At 43.5% G+C, this 13,988-nt stretch overlaps 1 protein-coding gene across 2 annotated transcripts in view; it reads left to right on the forward strand.

The window, feature by feature from the left end:
• Positions 1-13,988, forward strand: part of SENP1 (SUMO specific peptidase 1) — a 32,240-nt gene continuing 18,252 nt past the window's right edge. For both annotated transcript variants that reach the window (XR_010916503.1, XM_067529621.1), the window contains exons 1-11: positions 1-83; positions 2,542-2,588; positions 4,016-4,146; positions 5,229-5,313; positions 5,781-5,940; positions 7,121-7,280; positions 7,867-7,976; positions 8,062-8,312; positions 10,694-10,748; positions 12,352-12,390; positions 13,628-13,712. Coding sequence is in view for 1 of the 2 variants with exons in the window: in XM_067529621.1 (XP_067385722.1) it covers positions 2,585-2,588; positions 4,016-4,146; positions 5,229-5,313; positions 5,781-5,940; positions 7,121-7,280; positions 7,867-7,976; positions 8,062-8,312; positions 10,694-10,748; positions 12,352-12,390; positions 13,628-13,712 (1,080 nt within the window). In the remaining variant the exon portion in view is untranslated. The remainder of the gene's footprint in view (positions 84-2,541; positions 2,589-4,015; positions 4,147-5,228; positions 5,314-5,780; positions 5,941-7,120; positions 7,281-7,866; positions 7,977-8,061; positions 8,313-10,693; positions 10,749-12,351; positions 12,391-13,627; positions 13,713-13,988) is intronic.

The raw sequence follows: 13,988 nt of genomic DNA on the forward strand, positions 1-13,988 counted from the left end.
TTGGTTTCCGTTTCCGGCAGTCTCGTTGCCGCCGGGATCTAGGGGTGAGGGGAGCCCGCGCGCTCCGGCAGGTTCCGCTTCCGGTAAGTATGCCCTGCCCCCCCCCCTCCGGTAACCCATAGCTGGCTCCGGTGCCCTGGCCCCCCCCCGGCTCCCGCCCCTGAGACGCCGGTGCCTCCCTCCCCCCCCCCCAGCTCCCGCCCCGGCCCGTGAGGCCCTCCCCCGGTCAGTCGAGCCTTGCTCCCCCGCCAGACCCTGCGGTGCCCCCTGGTAGCTCCCCCCGCGCCGCTTGTCACCATGTCCGCCCTACCCCCGTCCCTCTGCTTCCACCCCCGTCAGACACCCTGACCCTCAGCGCGTCTCCCCGTATCTCTGCCCTGCGTCGGACCCCGGCTGTGCTCCCCTTCCCCTCAGGTCCCCACCACTGCTGCTGTCTGCTCCGTCCCCCGGGAGCCCCCCATCCCTGACCCCTGCATGCCACCCCCTCTTATCCCTTCCCCCCCCACAAACACTCTCCTGTCAGACCCTCTGACCCCTTGGTGTCCCCCTTCCCCAAATATGTCCCTTTGTCCCTAATGCCCCCCCTCCTCGTGCCCTCCACTACTGCCCTGTCCCACTAACATACTCCTGAAATCCCACGGGGCTCCCCAGCCCCCCATAACCTTTATCACCTAATATTCCCTTGTGTCCCACCACTTCCACCGCCTGCTACCAGCCTCCTGTGAGATTCATGCCGTCTCCCCTTCCCATAGGACCCCCTACCATGGTGGTTGTGTGCCCCCTCCCTGCCCTGTGTCTCTTCCCCTTACCTATTGGACCCCAAACACCCCTCCCCCTCTCTCCTGGATCCTTATCTGTAATCCCTAATAGTTAATGTCTCCTGCACCCACTCTTATCCCTCTGTCAGGCACCTGGTGTGTTCTCCCCTATCCACTAAACCTCAAAGCTGGTGTGGCTCTCCCTTTCTCTCACTGACCTCTCTCTCTGTTCTCCTCCTCTCCCCCAGTAGCCCCTAACATTTCTTGGTGTTTCCTTCTACCTAAACTCTATCCCGCTGCCATGTGTGTTTCCTTCCCTACTTGCTAACTCCTTTATATTCCCCACTGTAACACCTAACATATCTCTTGATATCTTTCTCTTCTAGAGTAACATCTCCCTCTGTATCCCCTCCATAACCTAATACCCCCTGCCCTGGTGTGTGCATGCATACCGTCTGCAAACATTCTCCTGTGTGTCCCCCATGCTCCTAATACCCTTGGTATGTGTCACCTCCAACTACTCAAATTCCTCATTCCACTTTGTAACCCCTAATACTTCCTTAATGTCACTCCCATTCACCAATGTACCTCTCTATCTCCACCTTTATCTCCAGCATCTCCCAATATATTCCTCCTGTAAATTCTCCCTGTAGTTCCTCCATAACTCCTACCACCATCTATCTAGTGTCCTCCATGTCCCCACCTCAGCCAAAGAAACCAAACCAACACCATCCATGTTTGTGCTGTGCACAGACTAAACAATAGAAAAAGAATGTGAAAGGGAAAAAATTCCTTCCATTGGAAGCTTTCTCTCTACAGGCTGTAAAGGAGAAAAGTCCTACTGTCGTGCTTACTGTGGCCACAGCGTTGTAAACCTCGGGATCTTCTCTTACAAAAAGTACCGTAGGAACTTCATGACTACGTGTGATCAGGAGCGCAGTTTTGTGTTTTATCAGCCCCCTTTAGCTGGGTGTTTGTGAATACTTCGAACTCAGCTGCTGCAAGGTTCAGTAAGGGATATTCTTGCTGCCTCAAACTGCAGATCTCCCTTTCACGGGCTTGACCTGCCCATTCTTGCTTAGATCTTGTGAGCTGATGGGATTACAAAAGTGGTATGGCAGCAGACTTCTCCCTGCCTGAAGTGTAGTGTGCAGCTATGTGCTGCCTTGCTGCACATGTCCACATCTTACTATGCAAACAGGCTTTCCCCTCTAGCACTCAAACTACTAGGTCTTTTACAAAGCTGTTCTTGTTCAAAGTAAATAGATGGGAGATCAAATCCTCCAGCACTGGTTCCGTGGCCAGTCTTAGTCCATGCTGCACTGGGGAGTAGAGGAGCTTGCGAGGAGGGAGAGGTGCATACCTGTGGTGTACAGAGCTTGCTGGCCTATGTCCTTGGTGGTCCGAGTGCAATGTGCTGCATTTTGGAAGCATTCTGTAGGCGTTGATATAGTGGTGGGTAACTCCCCAGTCAACCAGGTGTCCAGCAGACCAGATGTGAAACAGGATTCTCTCAGGAATGAAGGGGACACGGTCCCTGGCATGTAGGAAAGATGGCAGCTGCCAATGTTCAGTGCAGAAAAATAGGTGCACAGTGTAACAGATTTAGAGCTTCCACATCAAACCTTTGGGTAGCAACTTCCATCTCTCTTGCTGTCCTTGTGGTTTTTTTCACTTAAAGAAAGCTAGTGTCTGCTTGGACATGGGGTTCACACTTGATTTAGCTATTTGAGGCCTCTTGTGTGAAGTGTGTCTATAAATATATTCTTCTGTTCCTTTTCAGTCCCGTTGAGTTTGTCAGCATCAGTGATGTGAGCAGTCTGGAAATGGGTAAGTGTGTGTGCATTTCAGCTAAACCCTGAAAGAGGTGGTGCACTGTGTGTGCAGGACCAAACTCAGTGGGGAATCGAGGTGCTGCCTTGACACACCCTGCCTCTGGAATTCTGTGTGTTTTGCATGGGCCTTGTCTCTGTCTAACATCACTTAAAAGAAATTTGCAACTAAAATGTTCTTGCATTTTACTGAAGAAGCAGAATGCACGGTAAGATGAGTCTCATTTCCAGGCATTTCTGCTGCCTGTAGCTTTTGGTATGAAGTAGGAGCAGGCTTAGTATGAACAATATAGCACTTTTAGTCCTATGTTTTTTTCCTTATGCTGTTTAAATTGTAGCGAAGGATCAATGCTGTGCTGTAGTTAACTTGAGAGAAACAAAGGGCCAGATTTTGCTATCAGTTACACTAGCATAAATTGGGAATAAATGTACTGAAATCACTGGTATAAAATGGGTATGAGAGAGAGGAGAATCACGCCCATCAACATAACATAAGGATATTAAAACCCCTGGGATAGTGCAAGATCAAGACTAGTTTTAAATATCTTCATCAGTGAGGCTTCCGTTGCTGCTTGTGAGAGACTGCTCCACAGTCAGTTGATTCCTTGCTGTTAGGAAGGTTTCCAGATAACCTAAATTTTCTGTCCCTTAATTTCATTTCATTTTCCCTAGTTATAGCCCCATGTACCACGCTAAATAATTCCTCTCCCTTCTTGGTGTTTACATCCTTTAATTAATATTAGTATTTCAGTAGAGCCTAGATGCCCCAACCAAGATTAAGATCCTGTTGTCCTAGACACTGGACAAACACATTGTCATTTCTAGTGAGATTATAAACTCTTTAGGTCAGGGAATTGTCCTTTACAGTCAAAGGGTAGGAGGGGAAACAGAGGCACAGATTTGGTCAAGGTCACACAGCAGGGCAGTGGCATAGCCAGGAACAGAACACCAGTGTCCTGTTTCCCACTTCAGTACCCTATTCACTAGGTCAGGCTACTTCTCATATTCTGGCCTGTAGATGGTTCGTATCTATGTAATAATTTTATCTTCTGCTAATGAAAATTGCTGCATAACAGGTGGGGGTGGTGGTGTTATTTATTATCATCATCAAACTTCTATTGGCTTCCTTAGTTTCTTTGTACAAATATGAGAGAGGGATGAATGATCTCTGAGGTTTAGAAGCAAGAAAGAAGGATACAAAACATATTCAGGTATTTCCATGAAGTGTGGTAGTGTTTTCCAGGTATAGGTAAAAAGTCTATGCCTTTGTTTTGGGTTACTGCTTCTCCTTGCTGTTTGCAATATGTTCAGCTGCTTTTACTAAATCATTCTTTGGCATTAGCTGGACAGAAACTCTTTTAAAGTGAGATTGCCTGCTTCATTGGAGAATTTGTGAGAATTGAATACAGAGCTGTGTTTTCTCAGATGAGATTGCTGATCCTATGAGGATGGAAGCAGGTGATGCAACGTTGGTTAATCACAACTCGATATCCAAGGCCTTTCCTCTACAACAGACAGCTATTCCAGGGGATCATCTTTTGCTATCTGACAACAAGGTTTGGAATCATTTACTCTTCACATCTGCCAATTCGAGTTGTTGAAATGCATCATTTTGACTTAATATTTCTGTTGGTCAAACTTATTTTTAATCTTCTGAAGAGCCAATTTCAAAACGAAATCCCTCCTTAAAACTCTTTTCTGCCGTGTTGCCTACAAGACATTGGACACTAGTTAGGCATCTGGTGTGCTCTGACAGCTGTTGCTCATGCTGACAGATTTTGTCTCGTGTCCTTATGTTTTCCCTATCTGCCCACCTGTGGTCTCTTGTATTGCACGCAGCTAGTAAGATGCTTGTGGCAGGGACTGTCTTTTCGTTGTGTTTGTACAACGCTTAGCCCTGTGGGGTCCTGATCTGTGCCTGGGTCCTTGGGTGCTACTACAATATAAATGATGATACAATGATGCAGAATAGTCTTTGAGTTCTAAAATCTTGCATGTTTGAAATTGCAACCTTTTTATTTTTTGTTACGTCTAGAGGTCTGAGCTGTATTTTACACTCTTTGAAAATATAACAAAATATCTCTTGTACCAAAGTGTACAGTCTGTGTTTACCGATCAATGTATAAAGCTACACTTGCATGTGTACACACACAAAAATATTAATATATCATGTGAAAGCTACACATCCAATCTGTGGAAGCTACACCCTTGTGTGTGTGTATACATTCTCAAGTTTATCATGTGGAAGCTACACAAAAACGAATGCACTTCCCTTTGAGACAACCATGCACTTGCAAGATAGTTATGAAAATTTACCAGCCTAGATGCGAAATCTGGTTGCCTGCCCCAGACTGTGAAGTTGTCAATAAAATATTAAGTTTATCATCATCTCAAAAAAAACCCTTCACTCCAGAGGGGTAGAATTTTGCAAGGTGGTGGATAGTGCCATCTCCAAAATTTACCAAGTTGTCAGACAGGCGCTGTCAAAATATTACAACTCACCCTACGATCACACTGTTACTGATTAGTAATTTGCAGAAGATATTAGAGTAGCATAGCTTTATTGGTCATGCCCTGTGTCATTTTTCTTTAAATAAGAACCTGAACAGTTACTAATTTTGCTTCTCTTTATGTTTAGTTTGTACCAAACAAGTTTGGCAGTTTGGAAAGCTCTTTCACATGCTCAGCGGGAAGTGCATCATGCAATCCAAGTTACTACTCAGGTAAAACATGCTTGTTTGGAGTCAGGTCAGTTACACAACAAGTTTCTTCCTAAGTGCTCACAAATTATAGCATTGCATTAAAACACCCTAGCAAGCTGAGCTGGTACCTCCTGCTCTCTCATTCAGAATGTTTTCTCAAATATTGCCTTAGACTGGGATTTTCAAAAGGAATTAGGGCCAGGAATATCCCATTTTGTCATCCCAGGGGATGTGAGTTGTGCAACCTTTTTTTTTTTTTTTTTTTTTTTTTTTTTTTTTTTTTGGACAGGGGTGAGGACTGTGGGTATTTCTAAATGTATTGTTAAGGCCCTCTTTCTGCAAGCTGCTCCATTCGGTTGGATTTTTACACATGCAGACAGTCCCACTGAAATCAATTGATGCCTGAGGTCCTTTAGTGTTTAATGCTGGATAGATGGAGCTGAGCATGTGGGCTCTTTATTTACTGTTTGGTATTTCTCTCCTGGCAGAAGTTCCATCCTCTGAGAGTTACCGGGGGTCAGGAGAATTGAGAACGTTTGGACCAAGTGCCAATGGACAGTGGAGAGCTTTGATACCCACCCTGGGTTCTATGTTACACAAATCTAGAGTGAGTCGAAGCTTGTATCTCGACGCCCGCAAATCCCCAAGGTGTGTTGTTCTGCTCCATGTTTAATGCTCTTCCACGGGGTCCTCATTAGAAACATTCATTTCTGATCATGACATTTTACTACCCCCTCCGACACCCAAACAGCATGACATCTTTTAAAAGCTTTTGATAAACTCAGGGCCGTGGGTTTTTTTTATGGCAGTGTAGATACACTCGGAGAGGCTAACTGACTTGTCCAAGGTCACTGAGGAAGTCTGTGGCAGAGCAAGGTTTCCCAAGTTCTAGGCTAGTGCTCGGGACTATCCTTCCTCTGATTCTACACACAGTCCTGTTAAAAATCAGTGGGACTGCTTGCAGAGTAACATACAATTCAATGAAGGGTTGCAGAGTCAACCCCTGCTGTTGACAACTTAACATCAGTATAGTGAATTAGTCAATAAATACATTAACCCCACCTACTGTAGATAGATTATCATTGAAGCGCAGGTATTTAGGCCACAGGGTAATATTTCAGCTAATTGGTGGGTTACAGACCAAATGAGTTGAAGGGCTGCCGGATTTGATGGCCCAATAGAGATCTCTTCCATCTGTACTTTCAAAACTGTGTTTTAATCAGGATCATTGTGCCATCTGGGGGCCAGACTTTTGAACTGTACATAATTGTAAATTCAGCTTAAAGGAGGAGTGGGGGGGGCGGCTGTTAATTTATATTGTTTTTAATTTCAAACAAAATGCCAGTTTCTGATTGATTCCCCTTTAGAGAACATGGTCTGATATTTTTATTTTAAAAAGATTAAAAGTTCTAAGTGTTTTTCAGCATCCCTGCTGATGGTCACAAGGATCTTTTGGGTGGACCTGAGATACACACTACCAAAGTCCCTCTTGTCTCCCTCTATGTGCACATGCCAGGTGGCAGTAGTGAAATACGGCCTCTGCACATCTAAACACCTTCCCAGGTCCTCGGAGAGAAGTCTGGGGTAATGGAGAATCCAGTTTCTTCTCCATCCCTAGGTTCTCATTGCTCCCTGACCTACCTGGGGGGAGAGTTCTGTTGCATTCTTTCTCCATACAGGAATCTAGGGAGAGACTAAAAGGATTGCTCCAGCCCTGCATCTGTTTCCTTTTTCTCCCTGGTTCATTGAAGGGGTTTCTAGGAAATTTTATGTGTGTCTGTGATTTAATGCTTCTTTTGTAGACTAACCTTCTGTCCTCTTTCCACAGTGGAATGTCAAATAGTTTTGTAGGCAAGTCAAATCACCATTGCCATGTATCTGCGTATGAAAAAACATTTCCAATCAAACCCGTTACAAGTCCCTCATGCCGTCGTAGCCTGTTAAGTCCCAAGAAAACCCAGAGGAGATTCATCAGCGCTGCAGAAGAGGTGAGGAAAAGCAGGGGAGACTTAAGTTGGACTGTAAGGTCTTCCATTGGATAAGTCTGTACGCTACTGTCTGGGATGTTCAAGTGCTGCTTTCTTCCTGAACCCCAACCCCTTTCAAAATCCTGCTGCAACAGTAGTGGGTTGGATGGGGGCCACTTCCCCTTGAGATCTAGCATGGTGAAAATGACAAGACAATCTCAGGAGACCTGATTCAGCCCCTGAAAGCCTTGTGAGGTGTGAAGAGGTTGAGCGAGGGTTCCTGTGCGTTTTGAAGAGGATAGTTAACATTCCTCTTAACACATGGAGTAGTGCCTGCTTCTGTTGTACTTTCAGTTTCCGTTAGGCAGAAGTTCTGACTGCAGCCCTGCCCCTGTGGAGTTCACGCACTGCAGTCAGCCTCGCACTGGTAGCTCTTTCATCCTGTTGAGCTTAAGTTCTGTAAGTTCCTGAGACCCTTGGTGGGGTGCAGAGTACATATAGTCCAGTGTCTGTCTCTGCTTGCTTAGTATTATTGAAAGTGTTTGTTTTCGTTGAGCCTGACTTGAGTCCTAGGGCAGTTGTGACGTGTCTGGTTATTTCTCTGCAGACAGTTCGAGAGGGAGAGCGAGAGATCTACAGGCAGCTGCTTCAGATGGTCACAGGGAAACAGTTCTCAACGTCCAAACCAGCCTCACTTTCTCCCCTCCCGCTCCCCCTGTGAGTATCTGATATACCCTACCCAATTCATAGTCATGGTGCCATTCTTCCTCTCTGGGAGCTTTCATCTTCCATTTGTGTTTAGGTTCAGATGTTTGAGTTCCAATAAAAACGTAATGAAAGAAACCCCATGCAAGGATGCAAAACCCTTTGAAACCTACAGCCTCACTCCATGCAGCGAGTCAGCTAGTGTCCTGGGAACACAGGAGCAGCCATCACACAAACCACCACCGTACCCTGTATCCAGTTATCCCTCAAACATTACCTTTGAGTCCGATAATACCAGAATCCAGCATCAACAAGATAATCTACCAGAATCCAATGCACAGCCTGAAGGTAAAAATACACTGAGCTCAAGTAATGTATAGGTCAGAGATCATCTTTTTGTTCTGTGTTTTTGTTTTGTTTTTCATTCGCCAAGCGCTTTAGGGGCCTGGTCCATGCTTGGGGCTCCTAGGTGCTACCGCAATACACGTAACAGATGGTGAATAACTTTGAATAACATTTTAAACCAGTGCTCATTGCTCGCTTTCATCCCAAGTGTTGCTTGCGGTCCACAGCCAGACTTTGATCTAATGTATTCTTCCAATGGGAGAGGAGGGCTGGGTCCTGATTTGCTGTCTTTGTTGTTTTGCTGAATTGTCAGAGCAGCACATGTTTGAAGACAGGTTTCATAGCTTCCTTGTTCAAAATGTCTAAAAGGTAGATGTCATGATAAGCATATCATTGTGGTCATTGGTAGTGATTGCTATAGAGAAGATCGCTAATAGCTTCTGCTATTAATCCCTGTTTCTGTAACTTGTGGAAAGATTTTACCCGTTGCACTGACATTGCCATGCTTGGGGTAACATTTTCAAATCTGGCTTAGAAGTCTAGGTCTGACTGAAAGTCAATGGGACGTATGCTCCTAAGTCACACAGGTGCTTTATAAATGTTTACCCTTGGCTTTTGCCTGAAGGTGATTATATATCTTTTTTTTAATTGAAGCACATCCGTAGGCATTTTTGGACTTCGTACTTGCAAATGTGGAAAATAATTTTCCTCTGAATATGTGCAGGAGTGCATATTCTCAAATGTCTGCAGCTGGGTTATTTGACAATCCGTTCTTTTTGAAAGAATTAACCAGATGCTTGCTACTTTTGGAGGGCCATATCCAGGCCAGAGTTGAAGTTTAAGGGTGACATTGTCACAGTCTCCTAGGGAGTGAGGTAGCTAAGGGGAGATGTTTTCGAAAGCACAAATGGCAGTCAAGGGGAGGTAAGCACCAGACTGTCGTTTGTATCTTTTGAAAATCTCTCTTGAGCCTTTGGGTTTCAAATCCCAAAAAGCCTCCATCTCCCCCAGGCAGCTTTAACAATCTCAGTCCAAAGATTCAGGATAAAATTTTCAGAAGTGCCCAAGTCCCATTGACTTTCAGTGTCCCATGGAAAATCAATAGGATTTAGGCTTCTAAGTCACTTAGGTGCTTTTGAAAATGTTACCTTCAGCCTTCTTGCATTTTTACCTCCCTCCCCTTGGCAGGGTAGAATGGGAAAGGGAAAATGGAAATCACTGCAATTTTTTATACATCGGGGAAGAATGCCCCTTATTCACCATCTCCCAGCTCAGAAATGGCTGCAGGTAATTTGCTTACCCACTCCAAAAAAAAATTACCTGAGGGCATAGACCAAGCATGTAAGATTCCTGCTCAAAGGTGTAAGTTTCAGACCGTTCTAGCTACTTAAATGTGTGTAATGAAAAGTGTTTTGACTGTCAGTTTTAGCTTGCACTGCCTAGACAGCCAATTGTATATTTGCCTTTCTGTGGCGCTCTTAATCCACAGGGCTCAAAACATGTTGCAAACAAAAATGAAACATTGCTTCTCTCCTTTGAGATGAGTTGTAAGTCAGGAAGTGTAGGCAAAGAGAAGTAAACTGAGTCACTCTAGTCACAGAGAGTCAGTTGCAGAGCTGGGACTAGAAACGAGAAGGAGTTCTAACATCTCCCTATTCCCTGACATATTCGTTAGACTTTAAAGCCTAAGGAATTAAGAACAAATAGGGGGTTACAAAATTGCATTGTCCCTAGCATGTATTAAAATCACAGATTCCAAATCTGGTGGTTCCAGTACAAATGTATCTAGAGACCCTGCTAAATAACAAAACACTTCCAGGTTCATTCCCAATAATCTGTGCATCCAATCGGTTTAAACACACAGTGGCAGCTATAGCAGCAAACACTGCAGTACAACACAGCAAACATACAACTCACTCTTTTCTTTCCCTTCCAACCACTTAACTTATTGCCCATTGTAGTTTTAGTCTTCTTTGTTCTATTGTCTCCTCTCTTTCAAGCCATTTATACTTCTTCCATTGGTTGCAACTTTATGTATTATTTCGGATTATTTTTATGGTTTAAGAGGCGTTAGTTTTCAACACACCTAACTAATCTTATAAGATAACATCAATGATTTTGTAATCTTTTATTTCTGTAATTTAAATCTACTGTACCTTTAAAGCTGAGCTTTCAAAGGAACCTAAGGGAATTAGGCACCCAAATCCCCTTAGATTCCTTTGAATATCCCAGCCTGAAGTTTAAAATAAAGATCAGAGCTTCGAATCCAGAGTGAAAACCTGTTTTAAGTGTGAGAATGGGGCATAAGATACAGGAATTTGGATAGGAAGTACAGTAAAAACGAGCAAGGGTTTGATTGATATTCTTACTTTTGCTCTGTGTAGGATCAGACTCAGTCATTGTGCTCAAGGTGAAAGATTCCAGAACTCCAACTTCAAGGTAAGTTTGTAAAATGGCACATATAAAAAGTGTGGTAATTACTCTCAGAATATCTTCCTGCCTCCAGTTAATTGGCTGTTTTTCTTTACTTTGTCACTGCCAACTTGCTCAGATTCTGCACTTTATTTTTTCCATAGAGCTTGGTTACTCATCCTTTCTGATCACCTGCATGTTGCAGGGTAATTTCCTCCATTGCTTCCACTGACATCTAGCGTGTCCAAGTCTGCAGTGATGGTGTCTCGAGCACCTCCCTTCAGAGTTTGTCCAGTTGCTCTGTTTAGGACTGTTTCCTAATATCTAAACTAAACATTTCTCTCCTTAGCTCAGGCCTTTTCTCCTTGTGTCATTATCTTCTGGGACTGTGAATAATTCCCTTCAGGGGAAACCTTTCCTGGAAGCTATTTCTAGACTGTGATATTGTCTTCATGAGTCTGCACTTGAATCTACATGAATCAAATCTCCCCCTTTCTCTCCTTTAGTGTCTGATGCACTGATCCTTGTATCATCTTTGTCTCCTGTTATAATTCTCCTTAGTCTCTCTTTTCACTTCTTAAATTGATATGTCTGGGACTGGGAGGACCATTCCAGGTGTGACAGTTCTAGTGATGTGCAAAGCAATACAATTTCCTGCCTAGTTCTACAAGCAACTCCCCTACATATGCATCTGTAAATAGCCTTGTCTGTCTTCATAACGGCATCGCACTCTGACCTATTTAGTTTGCACTTTCACTATTTTTTTTCTGTAATTTGATATTTTCCATGTAACCATCTTCCCTCTATTTCCCACAGCTTCTATCATAGCTGATATCTGGGCAGAATGTTAAATGCACAAAGGGTTCTGTGTAATGTATAAAAACTTAAATACAGAATATTAAAGGCCAGATTTTCCAAAGTGTTTAGAAACCCCTTTGGAAAATCAAGGCCAGAGCTACACTTAAAAGTTTTGCTGGCGTAACTGTACTGGTAAAACCCTCCTAGTATAAAGACAGCTGTACCGGTGCTTTCGCTGAAATAGTTTATGGCAGTTCCCTGAACTGGCAAAGGCACTCTGAAGATGTTATAGGTTTATCTACACTAGCACTTACACCGGCATAGCTATGTTGGTAAAAATTCACATCTCTGACTGACGTAGCTATGCTGGCCTGACTTTTAAGTGTATTGTTGTTACTATTATTATTATTATTTCTGTTACAAGAAGCAGCTATATAATGTTCAGAAACCCCATAATTTGGCTAATGTTATATTAAACTTGCATTTGATGGTGAAGAGCTGAAGTTTTAAAATAAAATAGGGGGAAATAATTGTCTGCTGAGAAATAATTCAGGTTGCTGTAGGAATTTGTATATTCCTGTTTTTATTGATACGTCTATGATGCAGTGATCATGTTCTTATGTTGAACTTTTCTTTCTTATTATTTGGTTGATATGCTTGTAGTTGACTTGCACCTTAACATTAAAGATTGTGTTACATTTTTCCCTTGTCTTCCAATGGTCATGGCATTTTCAGATTACAGTTCTTTGTTATCTGAGCAGTTAAAACAATTGTCTACTGTCCACATGGAAGAAAAATTCACATTTGTCTTGTTTTTTCTCCCCTCTTTTAGCCCCCCCTGTTTCCAGGCAGAATTGTGGATCAAAGAATTGTAAGTTCCTCAAATTCCCAGTATTTTGATTCTTTCTGTTTGCTTTTTTGATTCTTTGTTTGTTTTTATTCAGAAGGTCAACAAATGACCTAACCTCTCTAAGATCTGGACCAGATTTACATCATATGTAGACACCTAAATATGCAGATAGGTACCTAGTGGGATTTACAAAAACACCTGCCTTCATCTTTAGGTTGCTAAATAACTTTGTATATCTGGCCACCCTCTCTGTCCAGATGGCTAAATTCTCATCCAGCCCTTATCTGATTTTTTTGTCTCATGCATTCACTTCCTTTCTGTCCTTGACTATTGCCTTTTTGCCTCTCTCTAGTCCATTCAGAATCCTGTCCTCTTCCTAGCTTTTCGCTTCAATCTTATCCCTTCTGCCTTTGAATCCATCCCCTGGTTCTATCTGACACGTTGCATACAAGCTTCTTGACTTTTGCCTTAAGATGCTTTGCACTTTAGCTCCTCCCACCCTATCAGCTCTATCCCATCATTGACAGCTGCCTGCTTTCTCCCTCAAGCATCTCTGTGCTTTCTCCCATGTCATCCCCTTAAGCATGGTGCAAACTCCCAGGAGTGCCTTCTTCTCCTTCAATGCCCCTTGTAAGGTTCACTTCCTCTGTGATGCCTACAGAATGTTTCCAGTTTATAACAGCAAGGTAGGTAACAAGCTACATTGAGCATGCAGACTGACTTCATTGGGAAACACTCTTGTAAAGTCAAGCATGTGTTTTTTGCCTTGAAAAATCAAATCAAAACCACCACTTCTCCCTCTCTGGAAATTCTTGGGCTGTTGTGAGACAGATGGGGTGAGGGAGGACATAGCTGTCTTTCTGAGAGATGCTGAAATAGGAACTTTTTACTGTTTGCCACCTGCCTGAAATCTGCACCACAGAGCTTCCCAGTGGTCTGTGCTGGTGGAAATGGGCACACAAGTAACAGAAGGTGGAAAAATGCTCAGTAATTCAGGTACTGGGTATCCATTAACCCCTTTGCTGCTGCCAGAATATGAACTGTTTATGCCATCCAAGTAAACATGAATGGTGGGATAATAAAAGATACATATTCAGTCGTGCCAGAGCTGTGCATTTGCAGAGTGAGTTTGTTAATGTAAACGAGAAGCTAACCCAGTGGCTGCAGATTGTTTAATATGATCTGGTTTCCTTTTTTGGTCCTTGTTAACGCCTGAAACATTGAACAGATTGTTCGTGTCGACGTCTTTGTTTTCCAGAACCAGCGTCTATGATTCACGAGCTCGGGAGCGGTGGCGTCGAATAGAAGAGCAGAAAGCCCTGACCCTGCAGCTGCAGTGCCAGGTAAAATGTTTGAGTAAAACATTAGCACTGAACGTTAGGGTTTTAAAGCGTCCTTCTAGTTTCTCCAACTTAAGATATATAGAGATGGAAGTAGCATGATCCAGTGGATAGGCTCGGGATCACAAAGAAATGGTTGCTAAATAAAGCAAATTTAAAATGCAAATCAGAAGCGGTCACGAGGAAACAAACAAAAAACATTCCCCCCCCCCCCCTGTAAAGTTTAACCTCACCTTTTTGCCCTTTTGAGGCCATTGCTCTCTCTCTAATATCATGGAC

The sequence above is a fragment of the Emydura macquarii genome, unplaced genomic scaffold (genome assembly GCF_026122565.2).
Source record: "Emydura macquarii macquarii isolate MOO-44397 ecotype Brisbane River unplaced genomic scaffold, CSIRO-AGI_Emac_v2 contig_2994, whole genome shotgun sequence".
Classification (NCBI taxonomy): Eukaryota; Metazoa; Chordata; order Testudines; family Chelidae; genus Emydura; species Emydura macquarii.